At 44.2% G+C, this 18012-nt stretch overlaps 1 protein-coding gene across 1 annotated transcript; it reads right to left on the bottom strand.

Annotated features, from left to right (window-relative positions):
- Positions 1–1269: 1269 nt before the first annotated feature.
- LOC110070838 (E3 ubiquitin-protein ligase TRIM11) lies at positions 1270–15711 on the bottom strand. The gene is made up of 8 exons (XM_020778555.3): positions 15521–15711; positions 13217–13763; positions 11748–11843; positions 10799–11032; positions 7701–7723; positions 6230–6342; positions 3197–3229; positions 1270–2291 (listed from the first exon to the last, which is right to left on the bottom strand). Exons 1-8 carry the CDS (start codon positions 15538–15540, stop codon positions 1771–1773), a joined length of 1587 nt encoding a protein of 528 aa, XP_020634214.3. The 5' UTR covers positions 15541–15711; the 3' UTR covers positions 1270–1770.
- Between the last annotated feature and the right edge of the window lie 2301 nt (positions 15712–18012).

Here is an 18012-nt window from a genome sequence, read left to right as displayed (position 1 = left end):
TAAACGGGAGATTAAAGCAAAGACGCTGATGAGTTACAATTAGCCAAGGTCCTGTCTCTTAAGGTGGTAAATAGCACTACATTGATTCAGTGGGGCCCATTGAATCAATGATGGTTCAAATCCTCCATGAATTCCATTGACACAAAATGGACCCATTCTTATTTTCGAAAAAGTAAATGACAGAGAGGATCCATCTGAATCAATGGAACTCATGGAGAGGTTGACTCACTAAACCCCTTTCGATTCCATGGGCTTAATCTTAATGTGATTTGCTACACTAAGCCAGTGGTCCTTAACCTTGGGTTACTCAGGTGTTTTTGAACTGCAACGCCCAGAAAACCCAGCCAGCACAGCTGGTGGTGAAGGCTTCTGGGAGTTGCAGTCCAAAAAACACCTGAGTAACCCAAGGTTAAGAACCACTGCGTGACTAAGCAACAAGATTTTGGCCGGTGGTGTATGGTTTCCTGTTTAATGCAGAGCTTTAGGACTTATTCCACTGTCTGCATTTACTGGCTTATCTCATGAAGGAATGAGGAGGTTTAAAATGGATTATTGGATTCATGTCTGAGCCTGGATCTCCCATTTTTTAATAGGTGGCCAAGAGTTACTACATCAATTACATCCGTCTCTAGAGAGGTCTGATCTGGTCACTGTAAAACATGCCATAGTTACTTCCCAGCTGGATTACTGTAACATGCTTTATGTGGGGCTCCTGATGGACAGTGTCAGGAAACTTCAGCGGGCTCAAATTGCAGCAGCCAGATGGCTGACGGGGGCTAGTTACAGGGATCACATACCTACCCACACCCCCATTACAACAGCTCTACTGGATGTCAATCGGTTTCCGAGCACAATTCAAAGAGCTGGTTTTGACCTATAAAGCACTAAACAGCCTGCACCCACGCTATCCCAAAGACCACGTCTCCCTCTATGAATCAGCTTGGTTGGTAAGGTAAGGCCTTTCTCTCAGTCCCATCACCTTCACAAGTGTGTTTGGTACAGACACTGGAGAAGGCCTTCTCTGTTGCTGCTCCCAGACTTTGGAACTCCCTCCCACTGGAGGCCAGGTTGGCCCAATCTTTGCTGGCCCCAGAATTTGGGGGTGAGGTACACCCTACCCAGATAATGAGGTGCCACTGAATGTACTTCATCCTGTCTACTTAACATGGCTTTTTGTAAGGGTGAGACAGCACAACATCCATCAAGATCATATAAGCAATCCTTCGAGGTATAGGAATCTTTGAAGGTATGAAATAAAAGCAAGGGGGATTTAAAATAGCCAGTTTTTATTTGAGCTAGAAGTTGAATTCCAAAGCAATACGAAAATAAACCTTAAGTAAAATACATTAAAAAACAACCCCAAAACACAAGTGTTCCTATACATTATAGAGGTGCAAGGTGCTCTTGTACAAAGCTGTGAACACTGAGATCTGCTTTAATGCAAATCATATTGATGTGATTAATCAGAGTGCCCCTCTTTGGAATATAATTAAGCTAGATTCAGCCTGTTCATCAAGATCCACAATTCACTGGAAATCTCAGAGGAGGCTCCTCATTCACTCTTGAGACTCCAACACAAATTTAAAAAATAATACTGACTCTGAAGACCAGACCCACATTTCTTGATCCGCATCTGTCCAGGCAAGCAGCTTTGGGGCCCAAGAGAAAAGAAGTGAGCTAAAAGGGAGACTGAAGTCAGGAATGAGTGCAGGAGCAGCTAAGGTCACTGCCTTTGGACAGCAGGGCCTGGAAGGTAAGCTGGCTGCCACCTCAGAAAGGAAGGGAGAGGTCTGCTCTCCCATGAATCCAAAAAAAAGGCAGAACAGGTTCTCCAAGGAAGAAGGCTTTTGTGCATACATGGAGCATGACCCCTTTGTCAGGGTCACAAAAGGCTATCTGGCCTGCAATGTAGTTTAAGTATACCCGAATCCTCTTGATTCTCTGTCTTACGGGCACAAATACATCGTTCCCAGCACCGATAAATCCTTGCGTCCTGTTAATCCTGAACATGACCCAGACCCCCTCCTGTGTCAGAAAGTCACCCAAGCCCTTTCTCCTCAGAGACTTTCTGGCCACCCCCACAGCCCAGGAACCCGTCCCTCCCAGAACAACATCCCAGTAATATCGGCCACGTGCAATGAATTGCTCATAACCCAAAATACACGTCAGCAGGTCAAATCTCCGGTCGTCTTCTGCCAAATTTTGGTGTTCGCTTCCTAGTCGTAAACTTTTACGATCCTCAGACAGAATGAGCCTGGGATGAGCTGTGTCCGGATCAAGAGTCACGTTTGCTAAAGGACAAAGCAAAGGAGTCAGGATGAGACCTCTTTTTTTAACAAGGCTGAAGCACACAACAGCAACTGGAAATCAAATAAACAGATAGTCCCAACCTGGTGTTTTTTAGATGACTGGAACTACATTTCCCACCATTACCCAGGCCAATACAACTGTTCTATAACTGCCGAGTAAGGGGCTTTTAATGCCGAGGGACCAATATGCTTTTAAATTGCTTTCAATACCATTAGCTCTTTGTGTACAGCATTGGACTGCCAGAGTATGATGGGAGTTGTAGTTCAACACATCTAATATACAGAAAAACCCTATACTCTCTATAGTATTCAAAGCAATCCCCATACATCATCTTAATAGATCAGCCACCCAGTAAGCCTGATTTCTCTCTAACGAGAAACAAGGCTAGGCCCCCTCCCTGCTGTCCTTCTGCCTGTAGGCAAGAACCTTCCTTACCATGTAAGCTGCTGCTTGGGGAGGGGAGTTGTCCTTTTACATTTTAAAATGCATGTTTTTAAGTCGTTTGTTTAACACGGTTGTATTTATTTAGGTAAAGGTTCCCCTTGACATTTTAGCCCAGTCGTGTCCGACTCTAGGGGGCGGTGCTCATCCCCGTTTCCAAGCCATAGACGCAAATGTCTGGCTGAACCCAAAAATCATCTTAACTATGGCTTAGAGACAGCCTTCCCTAACCTGCTACCCTCCAGCTGAACCAACCTAACAATTCCCATCAACTTCTCCATGGCTATTCTGGCTAAGCACACTAGTATTTTTGTTTAGCCCTTTTTTGGTTCCAAAGTCTCCAGACTTCAAAGGAATTAGACTTTAATAAAATCCAGCTGGTATCTTCCTAACAATCTCCCACCTCTTCTGTGAATTGGCCCCTCTATCAGTTTCCAAAGTTTACCTTTCTGCGTTTGATATCCGGATAACAGAATCCCTGAGGAAGGAAAGAGAACACAGATTAGGCTTTAGAGCATCTGGTTAGGAAGAAGCTCCCTATAATCCCACCCCCTCCAAATATGCTGAATTACAATGCCCATCATCCCCAGAAAAATATGATGGATAAGAGCTATTATCCAGCACATCTGGAGACTGCCAGCTTGTGAGGGAGGCTATAATATTACACCCAGTGAAAATTGATTAAGATCAGGCTTTAGGCAAGTATCTTGCTGCTCAATAAAGGGCTGTGCCTTTTCACTGATGGGTTTTTGAATTGCTTTCCATTTGGTCGTTGTTTTGACATAATAATCTGTTTATGTTTTGATGTGGTGACTCCCGGGTTCCTATCTTTTCATTTGTATCTCTTTTTAAGAAATCATATTATAAGATAGCTTGAGTCTCACTCTTGGGAGAAATATTACCTTGGATTTTTAAAAAAAATCACAGATCAAGCAGGGCCAGTTTTGGATATCACAGTAATTCCCCTTCTCCCCCTTCCCCGTGTATGCCCTTATATGTTCAAGACAACTTACACAGAAACCATTGAATCAAAAACACACTTGGGGAATATGGGTCTAACCCTCTGTGTAATGCGTTCCAAATCCAAAATGCCATTACTGTACAGTATTTAAATATATAATTGCTAAGAGAAATGTAGCCTGAATTTACAGCAATCAGATACCTGTGGGGGTCTCTGGAAGTCTGGAAAATGTGGGCCTCCAGGTATTTTGGTACTACAGCTCCCATCATATTTAGGTAGCCGACCCAGCTGGGGATTACAGGGAAGGCAATCTAATAACATCTGCAGGCCCACACATTCCTCATTCATAATTCAGGAAAACAAGGGTTATCAAATTCAGTAGGATTTACTTCTAGGTAAGAGTGCACAGAACTGCAACCTTATGTTGCCTTCAGAATGGTCTCTCTCTAAAGCAATGGTGTTTGCGCAGGACAAACCACTCACAATGACTGCATTTAACCGTAACAACTATTTTTCTCAAAGGATGGCCTACTTGCAGCTGGTCCTCCAGATGTTCTTGGACTGCCACTCCTAATACTCATTATCTGCACATTAGCTAGTACCAACACCATCTGAACAGCCAACTTTGCTTTTAAGTTTTATTTTGTTCTATTTCCAAAGAGCCCATTTTCATTTCCCCTTGTCCCTTCCTGTATCAATTTAATAACAGTCATTCAAGTTAGATCTAGCATTCTGGTCGTGAGATTCTGACAAATGACATGTGAGAATTCTTGCTACAATCCCAAGCATCCACATTACCTGACCTGGATTTACATTAGCTGAACCTAATCAGGAAGACACAGAGCTTGGCTAGAAAGCTCCTTTAAGGCCTCTTCCAGATGGTGCCCAAGTTTTAACCCTTTTTTCCCGCTTGCTTGGCTGCAAAGGAGTGCAAACCCAGTGGCAAAGCTTTTCTTTAAAAAGTGACTTCTCTTTAACAAAACTGCTTCTCTTTAGGAAATCTTTTTTTAAAAATCAGCTTCTCTTCTGGAGCATTTCTGGTTTGCAGTCCTAGTTGACATCTTCTGATTAGGAGGCTCCTACCAGATAATGAACTTCACGTGGGAAGAGCCACAATGCGACACTCTGCCCCGCACACCCCAAGGGGAACACAAGGAAATCATGCTTTCAAGGAGATATGAAAAGGTGTGGAAAGCCATGAGAAAAGTTACCATACTGAGCAAAATGAGAGGAGGGGGACATATTAATAGTATCAGTACAGAACATAGAAATATTAAGGAGATCATCTGAAAGAGCCCTCACTTCTACCTAAGCAACCTCCCACTGGGAGGGGACAATAGAAGGATCTTGCTTTCAACCAAGGATTAGAAATGTTACCTTTTGGACGACTGCTTCTAGAAGCCCCCAGCCACCATGACCACACTCAGGGAGGTGTCGTCTCAAAAAGGTAACTTTCTCAAGCTCTTGTCCCAACTTTAGGTTGACTCCTAAACGTAAGGTGACAGCCTAAAGAGCCTGGCACTCTCAGGTGGTGGCCACAACTTCCTATTGGAGGAGAAATTTGGACAGCTCAGTTTGGACAGCCAGAGATGGGGGGTATTTGTATATGAATACAAATACCCCGCACAGCTGGACATAACGAGGGTCCAGCCCCCTGGTTCCGGATCATCCACTCTCCCATCTGCTGCTGGTGATTCTGTCAAGATAAACTTACAGGCCTGAGCAGTACAAGTGCCTTAATGAGCAGCCATAATGCACAGGTGTGTTGAAATGCTGACTCATGATGACTCAGGAGGGCTGGCTCTGGGATGATGCAATGTCTGTGGTGATTGGACATAGCTAGATGTACAAATGTATATATGTGGACTCTATATAGATGATGCATTCTTGTTTTCCTGATGAGTATCATGCTGCCGGTTTGCACTTCTGTAAATATTCCTGTAAATACCCGTCTGGTGTTGGAGAAGCTGCTTGTGTGTGTGTGTGAGTCATTTTACCTGGACCTAAATTTCCACGTACTTACGCTAACAGATTCTGCTCTCCCTTCCAATCCCTCCGTAGCTCCCAATCGGCTAGCCACTCCTGGCAGAAGGAGGGAAGACGAGTCTTCCTACCAGGCTGACGAGTTGCTAGCCGACCGCAAGCGCCGAAGCGATTGGAAGGGAGAACAAAACCAGCAGTGGCAGCAAACGCTTGAGTCTCCCCATCTCAGAGCTTCTTCCCCCCTCATCTATTAGCAGTGTTCTCCATAACCAGTCTGCTGATCTCTTTTCCTCTGCCACCCTATCTTTACCGTGGCTACTTTACTCGCACAGAGCTGAAGGAACAATGTCACGGCGACAGGAGGACCTGCCACAAAGGACGAGAACGGCTTTCTCAACAAATGAGGCTCAGGCTCTCACCTGTTCCCATAGGCTCCGCTCTAGTTTCCAGAGACCAAGCAGTGGCCCAGTTCCCTCTCTCAGAATATGATCAAGGGCTGGAAACCTATTTGTTTGCCGCAGCCTTTCCCCTTACCTTTGAACTGGTACACAACAGACCGCATGAAGAAGCTTAAATCCAATTGCTCCAAAATGTGCATTTTGAGCTGAACTGGGAAAGTCTCAATATCCAGAAACTTTTTCTTGCACCTGGGGGGGGGAAAAACAGACACACCTCAAACATCTTTGAATGAGCTTTTAAATAATGTGTGTATGTGTTTTAATGATGTAAGGTGCCTGGGGCTTAAGGAGAAAGGCGGAATAAAAATATTGTAAATAAATACACAAACTATCTGAAGTATTGAAGAAACAGAACAGGGAGCAAGCCTGGCTCAATCTATGAGCTTGCCATGAAAGAAAAATTCATTTTATTACGCCCGGTTCATGATGGTGTACCCTATCTAATACACACTCCTTGCCCCACAGCACAAATTGCTGACCTTCTCCCATGATCCAGAGGTTTTTAAAAAAAACAGCAATAAAGCAGCTGAAATCATGGTGGGATAGAGAAACCTTTCAGCCTTATGTTCTGGTCTCCCAAGACAGAAAGACTAATTCTGCCCTTTGAATAGTTTGGCCTTTCTAAAATTTGGATGCCTTACTATCAGGTTAAAGCGGCCTCGAAGGTAACAGCCAATATGATGTGTCAAGTACAGGGTGAAATTAGACATCAAGGAAAATGTGTGCTCCCCACAATCAACAGTTTTCCTGCATCAATGAATTTCTTCAGAGACGCATACCTCAACTATCAGCTTTGCAAAGTAAGCTTGTATTTACCCTCCACTCACCAATCGCAGATCAGAGAGCTAAATACAAAGTATGGAGATAAGAAAAACATGTGCCACAAGCACATTCAATGAGCAGTGCTTCTAACTATATACTAAGTGTATCATCTAGGAATGTGATAACCCCGAGACACAAAATATCCTCAAAACGTCTAATATCTCCCAGTATGTAGAGCCACGTGCAAAGTTAAGAGCGCAGAGAGCTAGATCAACTCAAGTTCAACAATGGGTCTTTGAAAATCTTGACTATAAGCCATTACTTCTGGGAAGTAGATTAAGAAGAGTTAAATAACAGCTCCTCTTGAACAGAATACAGTGGCTCTTGAAATTATTAAAGGGAGTAACAATGCACAGTAGTAGTGCGGTAATACTGTACTAATGCAATAATTCACAGTCCACTGATTTATTTGAACCATTGATCCTCAAAAGTACATCTCTCAAGTATTCTAATGTATACTTTTTTTTTTAAAAAAAGGAATGAAATAAGGCTTTTCACCCAGAATGTTATAGTTCCACGCAGCTTCCTTACAACTTCCCTCCGACAACCATACCTGGACGGCAACTGCACATTATGCCTTACAAAAGTTTTAGGATATTAAAATTATCTAAGTTGCACATGTGAAAAGATCCTGCAGGCTTCCCAATTCATATTTTTTTACACTGGCACTCCGAGAACGGCCAGTCTTGTACACCCAGGATTCCATTTTCAACCTGTCCACTCACTTCTCCAGAGGGTCTCTAATATCCTAGAAGAGAAAAGAAGGAAGAGAAACTCAGTGCCTTTCCATAGATCATTCTAAAGGTAGCCACCGAATCTTGGGATTTCAGCTCCATACAGGCACAGCTCCTGGCAGTCTAACCTGGCGTATGTTGCTTGAGAACCGGATGGTGATGGCTATGGCAAGAGTTTACGCAGTATATCCATCCTAACTGCTGGCCTCTTCTCACAATCTCAAGGTAGCATAAATACAGTTTTCATAGGGGAAGTCACACAACAATTCTTAGAGGCAGGTTGGAACGGACAAGAGAATCTTGGCCAAGCAGCCATCAATACTTAGCTTACCTTCTACAGTGGTGCCTCGCTAGACGATGATAATCTGTTCCACTGAAATCGCTGTTTAGCGAAATAATTGTCTAGCGAAAAGCATTTCCCCATTGGAATGCATTGAAACCTATTTAATGCGTTCCAATGGGGAAGAATCGTCGTTGTCTAGCAAAGATCGGCCATAGGAAAGCCGCTTTGCGAACCACCGATCAGCTGTTTAAATAGCTGTCTTGTGAAGCTTAGGTCCCGAAAACACCTGTTTTGCGAGCGCGGAGGAAGCTGTCAAAATCGTTGTCTAGCAAAAATCGGTTTGTGAAGCAGGGACCAAACATTGTCCAGCAAAATTCCCCCATAGGAATCACTGTTTTGCAAATCGCTACAGCGATCGCAAAAAGTCAATGTCTAGTGAAAAAACTGTCATGCAGGGTAACTGTCTAGCGAGGCACCACTGTATGCCAGTGTTTCCCAACCTCGGGTAACCCAAGTGTTCTTGGACTGCAATTCCCAGAAGCCTCCCATACCAGCTGTACTGGCCAGGATTTCTGGGACTTGTAGTCCAAAAACATCTGGGGACCCAAGTTTAGAAACCACTGGACTATACTAGCTTCCAGACGTCCCATGCAACATTTTGTACCTTGATATTATCAGCTAAGGCCCTCAGAGACCGCTCATGCCTGTGGGAGGAAAATTCTTAACTAGCATGAGCTTTCCTCACTGCCAGGAATATACAACTTAGCTTGCTTTGTTTGGTGATTTATGTAAAGGGGTCCTTCGTAATCTAATTTCAGAAAGACATAAAGAGTGCCTCACTCACTTCTCTGCAATATTAAGAGGCTTCCTGTTCTAAATATGGGATATCTCTCTCTGTCTCTCTCTCATATGTCTTTTTGTGGCCTTATACCGTATTAGCCTCTTCCTACTACACATTATCATCCATATATGTCCCTTCTGTACACTTCTACTACAATGGCTTGTAACCCACAGGCAAAATTGGAGTGTTTAATAACAGTGATGGATCCATAGGTATTATCATAGCTGACTGGATAGCTCGGTGGTTTAGGTATCTGGCTGTGGAGCCAGAGGTTGGGAGTTTGATTCCCCACTGGGCCTCCTGTGAGTGGAGCCAGCCTGTGTGGCCTTGGGCGTTGCACAGCCCCAGGGCATGCGCACACAGACACACACACCCCAAAGAAGGCAATGTTCAACCATTTCTGAGTATTTTCTACCTCAAAAAACCCTGAAAAGGGACTCCATAAGTCAGAGTTGGCTTGATCCATTGGGGGCGAGGGACAGCCATTTTCATCAGTTCCACTCTTCCCCACTCTGACAGAAATGTAAAGCCACTAAGCCTCTAAACTCTGACTGCAGCAGTGGGAATGCAGGGCCTTTGGATGCTGTTGAACCACAACTCCCATGATCCCTTGTCACTGGAACTGGATATTCTGGCTAGGACGGATGAGACTCCAAGATGTGGAGGTACCACATCTTCCCACCCCAGCTCTACTGGAATGGCCATCCTAATCTATCAAAAGGAATGACTGGCTGAAATTCAGTAATAAGTCACCACTAAAGTAAGCCCACAGAACCAATGGACTTTTCAGAGAATCTGACTCAATAAATCCTCAGTGATTCAGTGGGCTTACTCTCATTGAGACTCACTACTGGATTTCAGCCACTGTGTCAGGCTTCTCTGTCCTAGCACTTTCCAGATGTGTTGGAAATGGGTCTGAGGGATGGTGGGAATTGTAGTCCAATACATCTGGGAAGTGCCAAGCTAGATAAACTGCAAAGTCCATTCCAACTCTTCCAATTCTTAAGTTCTTCTATGGATGGTTAAGGGAGCTGTTGTTGTCACATGCCGTCGCATCACATCTGACTTATGACAGCCCTAACAGGGTTTCCAGAGTATGCAAGATATTCAAAAAGCAAAAATTGCAAATCATACTGTGGTTTACAATTTAATTATGCACACTACGCGTTGCCCTCCCCAGAGCAAACTGTGTATTCACTGACCTCAGAAGGATGAAGGGCTGAGTGAACCTCAAGCCGGCTAACTGGGATTGAACCCGGGTCATGAACAGAGTTTTGGCCGCAGTACTGCAGTTTAACCATTATGCCATCCGGTTCCTCTAAGGAGGAGTCTTATCAGTGCCACCGTCTCTCCCCAAGTGAGTTTCCATGGACAAGCAGAGATTTGAACCCAGGTCTTCTGAGTTCTAATCCATCTTTCCATCCACTATACAGTGGTGCCCCGCATAGCGATGATAATCCGTGCAGCAAAAATCGCTGCAAAGCGATTTCGTTGCTTTGTGGTTTTAAAAAGCCCATAGGAATGCATTGAAACCCCTTCAATGTGTTCCTATGGGCTTAAAACTCACCTTTAAGCGAAAATCCTCCATACGGTGGCCATTTTCGCTGCTCGGTAAGCGAGGAATCTGGGCAAAAACACAGCGGGTGGCCAATTTTTTTAACCCGGCAATTTTGGAACCGCCGATCAGCTGTTGGAAAATCATCGCTATGCGATGATTGGTATGCAAAACAGGGTACCGATCATCACAAAGCGATTTTTTCCTATCTAAATCATCGCAATGCGATCGCTTTTGCGATCGCAAAAACTTAATCGCTGTGCAGATTCATCGTTAAACGGGGCGACCGTTAAGCAAGGCACCACTGTACTACATTGGCTCTACAACTGACTGAGAAGGGATGCCTGAGCTCCGAGTACTGACCTGCCCCAGAACAAGATGCAGAGCTGCGTCCAAGACACCCTGCTTACCTGGAGGAGGTCAAAGGGTGGCTCCCCGTCTTTCTCCTTCAACTCCCGGATGATGTCATCAAAAGTCAACTCTTCTCTGAAAAGGACGGCTGTCCGCACACTCTTGCGCCAGGTCATATCCTTCTCTGTTTTTTCCATGATCTCAGTCCGCAAAAACGTTTCTTGTTCTGCCACAAAACGCTGCAGTTCTTCCAGCTCAGCCACCATAGCATTCTTCTCTTTGAACATCTGTTTCTGTAGTTATAAGGCAGGAGAAGAGGAGTAGGTGGCTTAGAATCAAGCCCTGCAGCATCAGGGCACGAATAGCACAGCAAGGGCATGATGGCTGAAATCCTGTTGCTTTGCGTAGTAAGTCACACTAGGCTAGGCGCACTGAATCAACTCTTCTGTAAATTCAGTTGATTCAAATGGGCAGGGTCTAGCTGCAACTTAACGTAGCATAGTAAATTGCCAATAGGGTAGACCCACAAGTTTATGGAGCCGACTGAACAAATCCCCACTGATACGCTCGGGTCTAGTGCAACTTAGTATGCTAAGCAACAGGATTTCAGCCATAATGCCACATGTTGGGAATTTGTTCCAAGCACTTTGTGCACATCCCCTCTTTTCAGATGGAGCCTAGTTTGCTGTTCTGTTGCAGCAACAACAACATCTTGCCCAGCCTTAGAGATCATTTTATTTGGCTGAATTCTTTCACAGACTACAGTCTGCATCAGATGCTTGGGGGGGGTGCAGTCTACAAAAATCCTTTGGTACCAGACATCCACTGCTCAGGCACTTTGCAAATCAGCTTTAAAAATAGAACTCTCTGAAAATGATTTTCTCTGCTAAATCTTGTTTATTTGTTTGTTCACTGGTAGTTTAGCTGTCTACACTGAGTACACGGTCAATAGCTGCAGAAAAGAAAACCGCATGAATAAGTTTCAAGTCATTTTGCAGTAACACCTACCGATAATTTCATACACTCAGTTTCTTCAGCACTGTCATTCTTATAAATCTTTTCCTTCTCCTTCTGTAGAATTGTTGCACATGTTAAAAAGTGATGCTAAAACACAAACAGATATGACAAAATTCTTAAATGCTAGAAATCTGTAGTTACAAAATTAAGAGATGAATTCATGCCGACGCCTCTATTCTCTGCCTCTTCTACCTTTCTCTGCACCCCATTTTTCTATTTTACCTACCCTCTTGTTCCCTTTTCTTGGGCCAATGCCTCTATTATACCACAGCCTTGGAATCTGAATTAAGTTTTTATACGGGCTCGTTCCCTTCCTGTACAGAAACTAATCACAAACTTTCCAAAAGCTCTCTCCGAACACACTTAAAAATGTTTATGAACATTCCGTATGTCACACTTTGTTGTTGTTTAGTTGTATCTGACTCTTCGTGACCCCATGGACCAGAGCACGCCAGGCCCTCCTCTCTTCCACTGCCTCCCAGAGTTGGGTCAAATTCATGTTGGTAGCATATGTCAATACAGTTTAAGTTCCCTCAACCCAAGTCACTCTAGTTCTGTAACTGCCGATATAAGGCAAAGAATGGCAAGGAGAAAGAAAGAAAAGGAAAGAAATGAGTCTCTGTTTTTGAACGCTTTATTCATATTAGTTGCATTTGGGCAGCAAAGCAAGAAACAGCCTTACTGCTATGGAAGGGATCCACCTCTCCCGTTCCAATGTTTCCTTTATCGCCATCTCCACCACCTTCCTGGGACACATTACACACCCCTGTAGAGGACTCTACGCAGCAGAGGCAGCAGCAGGGACTCTCCAATGAAGCAGGGCTGCCTTACCAAGTTTTGAAGTAAACCGAGCAATACCCATCATCTTCTAAAGTGGAAAGGGTCCCTTTTGGTCCAGAGTTTGACCATGGCTTAAGTGTCCTACTGCCACTGCCTCAACCAGCACTCTGCTTCTCTAGCACCGATCTTGAGGGTGCAAAAGAGGGCACATTTAACAGCAAAGAAACAGTAAATTCTTTGAGTCCCTCTAATTCCTGATTCTACAGCAATGGTTCCCAACTTTGGGTAAACCAAGCGTTCTTGGACTGCCATTCCCAGAACACCCCCAGCCAGCTGATGCCGAAGGCTTCTGGGAATGGCAGCCCAAGAACAGCTGGGATACCCAAGGCTGGGAACCACTGCTCTAGCATGGGCAGTGTGCCCCATATGAGTAACAGAGCCAGGTGTATACTCAGAAGGAAGCCCAGCCAATCCATAGCTTCCTAGGCTCCCAACCAGAGGCCAGTGAAAATTTTTGGGCCAAGATGGGGGCTACTCACGACGCACAGCGCACCTGTTCCCTCTCTCTAGCCATGCCATACGACTCATGAAGAAATCAAACCCTGAGTAAACACCGGAGCCCCCCAAAAGGCCATAAGAACAACATTGGTTCTGCACATTCATAAGTCGTCGGTTCCCACCTTGTACTCTTCGGCAGCTTTCTCTGCAGAAAGGACACGGTGGGACTGGTGATCTCGAGATGCGTCGCAAGCAGAGCAGAAGAGGACAAGGTCATCCATGCAGAAAGACTGCCGCGCTTCCTGGTGCTCCTGGCAGCGCTCTTGCCTGCCTGCCGCTCGCCTTACCTGATCGGCCAGGTCTTGGGTGAGCTGAACAATATTAACCAGTTGCTTATTTAATGGAAAACTGATCCTCAGGATCTTCTCCTGACAGCTAGGGCAGGCGGCTTCGGACCCGCGTTCCTGCCAGTGAGTCAGGATGCAGCTGTGGCAGAAGTTGTGCCCACAGTCAAGAGTGACAGGGTTTAAGAAACTTCTCTGACAGATATAGCAGGTTAGTGCCGACTGCAGTTGCTTCATGATGTTGCTGGCAGTAGCCATGGCGTTTCTCACACACCCGTGGGGAAAGCCCTGGATGGGATCAGCTCTTTGCCTGGCAGGCAAACGGGGTGATCTCTGCCAGAGAAGTCTTCTCTCTCCAGAAGGGCTGTAAAGGAACTGTTTCTTTCTGGAAGTGAGAAAGAGGAAACGACAGTGTTTGAAAGCCACAACCAGCCATGGTGGGGTTGAGCTTTGAAAGTTACTTTTTAAGAAACCATCCTTCCTTTCTCTGTGATTTTCTAATCCCATTCTCCTAGCCATGGCCAACCGTCCCTTTTTTAAGGATTGGTTGGGCAACTAGAATTCAGAAAATTATGCTATTTTATTGTAAAGCAAACCAAGGTCCCAACCAAACTTTTATCCTTCCCAGATATAATTTGCAGATGAGAAAACAGGTGGCTGTCTATGTGGCACAGTAAATTCAATCCCAGGCTCAGGTAGCCAGCTCGAGGTTGATTCAGCCTCCCATCCCTCCAAGATCAGTAAATTGAATACCCAGCTTGCTGGGCATTGTGTAGTTTGCAGAATTAAATTGTCAGCTGCCCAGAGAGTGTTTGAAGCACTATGGGGTGGTATATTAGCAGCATTTTACTTGCAGATCCTAGATCTACCATCCAAAGACATTGAAGAGAAAAAATCAGTTTTTCTTCCATCAGCATGCTATAATATCAAAGTCAACATGAAGAACTGCATAGTTAATGTTGGTTCAAATCCCACTAAACCATGAGGCTCACTGGGTGGTCTTGTGCCAATTGATTTCCCTCAACTAGACCTGCTTGCAGGGTTCTGATGAGACTAAAAATTGGAAAGAGAACTATAAACAAGGTGGGGGAATAATGAGGCGCATGAATGTAGGAAACAAATTACTGTATTAGCAGGGGTTTAATTTCTAGTTTTTAAAAAAGGCAGATTAAGGAAAGCATCATGTGGACTAATCCTCAATACTCCATGAAGGAGGTAGACCAGCTGTATATTTATTTTATTTTTATTTATTTATTTATTTTATATCCCGCCTATTTGGTCAGATCAAGACCACTCTAGGCAGCTAACAACATAAAATAGTACAATAGGTATATATAAAACAATTTTTACATAGAAAAAACATTAAACAAGATGGGAGAAACTATAGGAGAGGGAAGAAAAGGGCATCAGGAATTATCTGATGGGAAGGCCTGCCGAAACATCCATGTTTTTAAATGATTCTTGAAAATACCCAGCGAGGGAGCCACGCAAATCTCAGGATATAATATAAGCCTCTAAGCTTGGAAGCAACTTGTAATAAATGAATAAACTCAAAGCACAGTAACTAGCAAAAGAAACAGCTGGCCCCTCAAGTCTAGGACAGTTCTTCCCATTCTTAAAGCTGGTCCAACACATTTTGCCATCTGAAGCAAAGAACAAGATGCTCTATTGTCCCTCCTTCCACATATAAAAACCAAGTGGACTTTGCTGAAATTTAGTTGTTCCACTTTAACACAGAAACAGACATTACATATAGCTCATGAGTAGAAGAGGGAATTCTTTAACTACTGAAAGCCTCTGAATACAGAGCAGGGACATTTCTCTCCAATTATTGTACCCTCCTTTGTTTTGTAACTGATCTTTAAGACTTAAGCCCAGGATTCTTCTGAGGGTCAGATTTCTCCACTTAAAAAGACTGCCTCAGTCAGTCTCTTTAAGATCTGATGTTTTTTAAACAGTGTCAATGGGACAGTTTTCTTCAGAAAGACTGAGGGTAGCAGAGAAATAAAGGGGATGCAGGACAGACTGGGGTGCTCAGAAAGAACAATGAGGTGAACTAGGGGTGGGGTGGGGCTATCACTGCCGTCCCTATAAACCATGCCGCCTGAGGCAGTTGCAACCCAAGGACAAAACCATCCTTACCTGGAAAGCCTGGGGATCATGCATGGGCCATATTGCCTGCAAGTCAAAGCAAAATATCCTTATAACCCCATACGTCTCCCCCCCCCCCCGCCACCGCCGCCTTCTTTATGGGAGGCAAGGCCACGCCCTTCTATCAAGAACAGACTACATTTCCCAAGAGCCTTCGCGCTGCCTTCTTCGCCCGCATCCACGCCGAGCTCCGCTTCTTGTAGTCCCTCTTGGGTCTGTGGGGAGCATTCCAAACTCCTGCCATTGGCTCCGCGGAACAGCAGAGCTTCAGTTCTGATTGGTCGGGAGTTTACTTATGTTGACTTCGAGCCAATGGGAAGCCGGCTTTCTTTCCATTGATAATTCCTCTCCTTTCGCGCGGGAAAGCTCCGGAGAAAAAGAGGTTTGTGGTGCTTGAAAAGGAAAGTCTCAGGGCGCACGTGCTTGAGATCGTGCTAAGTGAACTGTGGCTACAGCTGAGGCTGTCCGGAGAGTTGTTTTGCTGCTTGAAGCTTTGTTTCTACGATCCAGTCATCACTAACGGGTCAGGGATAATAAAACTATCAGCTGTAAATTGGTGGTGTCAATGATATCTAATAGCAACAATAGTCTAAGAATATGTCTGAACTATATCTGGAGGCAAAAATGCTTTAAACAGGGGCTGGCCTACTTTGAGCCCATCATGGGAAGGCAGGATTTTCTGGAAAGGACAATGCTGAGAAAGGTGGAAGGTAGCAGGAAAAGAGGGCAGCGGAATGTGAGATGGATCAGTTCCCTAAAGGAAGCCACAGGCCTAAGTTTGCAAGAGCTGAGCCGGGCAGTTGAGAAAAGGACATTTTGGAGATCATGTTATGACCCAAAGCCTGTTTATAATTTGGGATCAGGCAAGATGCAAAAAGCTGAAATTGTATTGAGAATAAGCAATACAGAGTCAGCTGGGACTTCTCTTAAAAGCAAAGAAGACCCTGAAAATACAGTGTACAGATATTTTATAACATAAAGAAGAGCCATAAAGTTCTACAATTCTATTGGTCAGCTTCTCCTGAAATTAGGATCTTGCCCCAATTGGGTAATGATGCCAAGAATTAGAAGATTAATGCTGGCTTAATGTTGCAACTATTTCCTCATTGTGTCCTGACAACATTCCTAAACCTGGCCATCTGATAATCACAAGTGAGTGGGCGGAAGGTGAGAAACAAGAGAAACTCTACTACCCATGAATGCCTTTCTCTGGCTAAATGTAAGAGGCCTGTTCACCTCAAAAACTGTGTTTGAGTATATCCAGGTATCTATAGGGTCACCATACGTCGAGGTGACTTGACAACACTCAACCACAGCAAGAACACGCCTTCAGATTTTTTTTTCCTCTCAATTTAAACATACAAGTTTATCATTAGGTATAATTCAAAGATTGGAATCATTGCTTTATTGGACTACAACTCCCAGAATCCATACCCCACTCTAGGAGTAGTTACGTCATGTTTCCACATTCTGCTGTGAGTACTGGCCAGCAGCCGCTCCCCCCTTTTTTTCTACTGCATTGAAAACTTATCAGGAAGAGAGCAAGGACTCACCTGATTATTATAAACCCCAGGGTAAAGGCTCATAAAGGGAGATGCAGTTTTTGCAATAGCGTAGACTCAAGTATGCTGCTGAACCCAAGTGGTGGATGTGCTATCACAGACGCATCCCCTTTGGATGGCCATCCTGATGGTGCAAATTACAACTGATCATCAAGCACGTACTGTACTTCATATCTGTTTTGAATTCTGGCTTCTGGACCAGCTGATTATCTGATTCTTTAATGCCACCTTCTTTATCTTCTAGGTTTTTGTGGTTTTTCCCATTACAGCTGTTGATCCTGCCACCTCTGACTACTTCCAGATTTTCAGATAGCAGTTCCTTTTTTAATTTCCCCTTTTTCAGCATCTTACAAAATTATGCCATGAGAACAGTAAGTGCCTACAGAATCAGATCTTCTTGTTCATCATAACCTTTGGTGCCTGAAAATGACATTCAGTGTCAGTGGGACAAACTTTTATCCAATGAATGTGTGAAACGGGCCCCTCCAGATATTGTTGGATTGTGGCTCCCAGAATCCCCCCACCTCAACGCTAAGGAATGCTGGGACTTGTGGTTCTTCAGTGTCTAGAGGGCCACACTTCCCCCACCTCACTTTTAGCCAGATGGATGTTGCTCTTTTACCAATATGTTTATTTACATTTTCACCTGTTTTATATTTAAATTGTATCTGATTTATGTTATGTTCTTATTGCTAGCTAATTTGTGTGATATTTCTTTGTTACACAGGTGGTCTTCCATTCCATAAATAAATATGTACACCTTTCTCAGCATTTAACAAATGTACTTTTGGACATCATGGCCAGTGGTGTTGTGGAACCAGGGTTCACAGGCTCAGATCAGCAGGAATTATGAAATCATTTGCCACCACTCTACCCCTGAGGCTTACTTCTTCCCCTCTGTGAATTTCGTTGTATGGTATA

This window comes from Pogona vitticeps, chromosome 2, assembly GCF_051106095.1.
Source record: "Pogona vitticeps strain Pit_001003342236 chromosome 2, PviZW2.1, whole genome shotgun sequence".
NCBI lineage: Eukaryota > Metazoa > Chordata > Lepidosauria > Squamata > Agamidae > Pogona > Pogona vitticeps.
The sequence above is the reverse complement of the archived record's forward strand: the minus strand, read 5'-3'. Positions and strand labels throughout refer to the sequence as shown.

Coding starts and splice junctions, on each gene's coding strand:
- LOC110070838 (XM_020778555.3), bottom strand. CDS start 15,540: ATGATCCCCAGGCTTTCCAG. Junction 7,724..10,798: donor CACCCTTTGACCTCCTCCAG/GTAAGCAGGGTG, acceptor TTTCTCTTCTAG/GATATTAGAGACCCTCTGGA. Junction 3,230..6,229: donor TGTTGTGTACCAGTTCAAAG/GTAAGGGGAAAG, acceptor TTCCTTCCTCAG/GGATTCTGTTATCCGGATAT.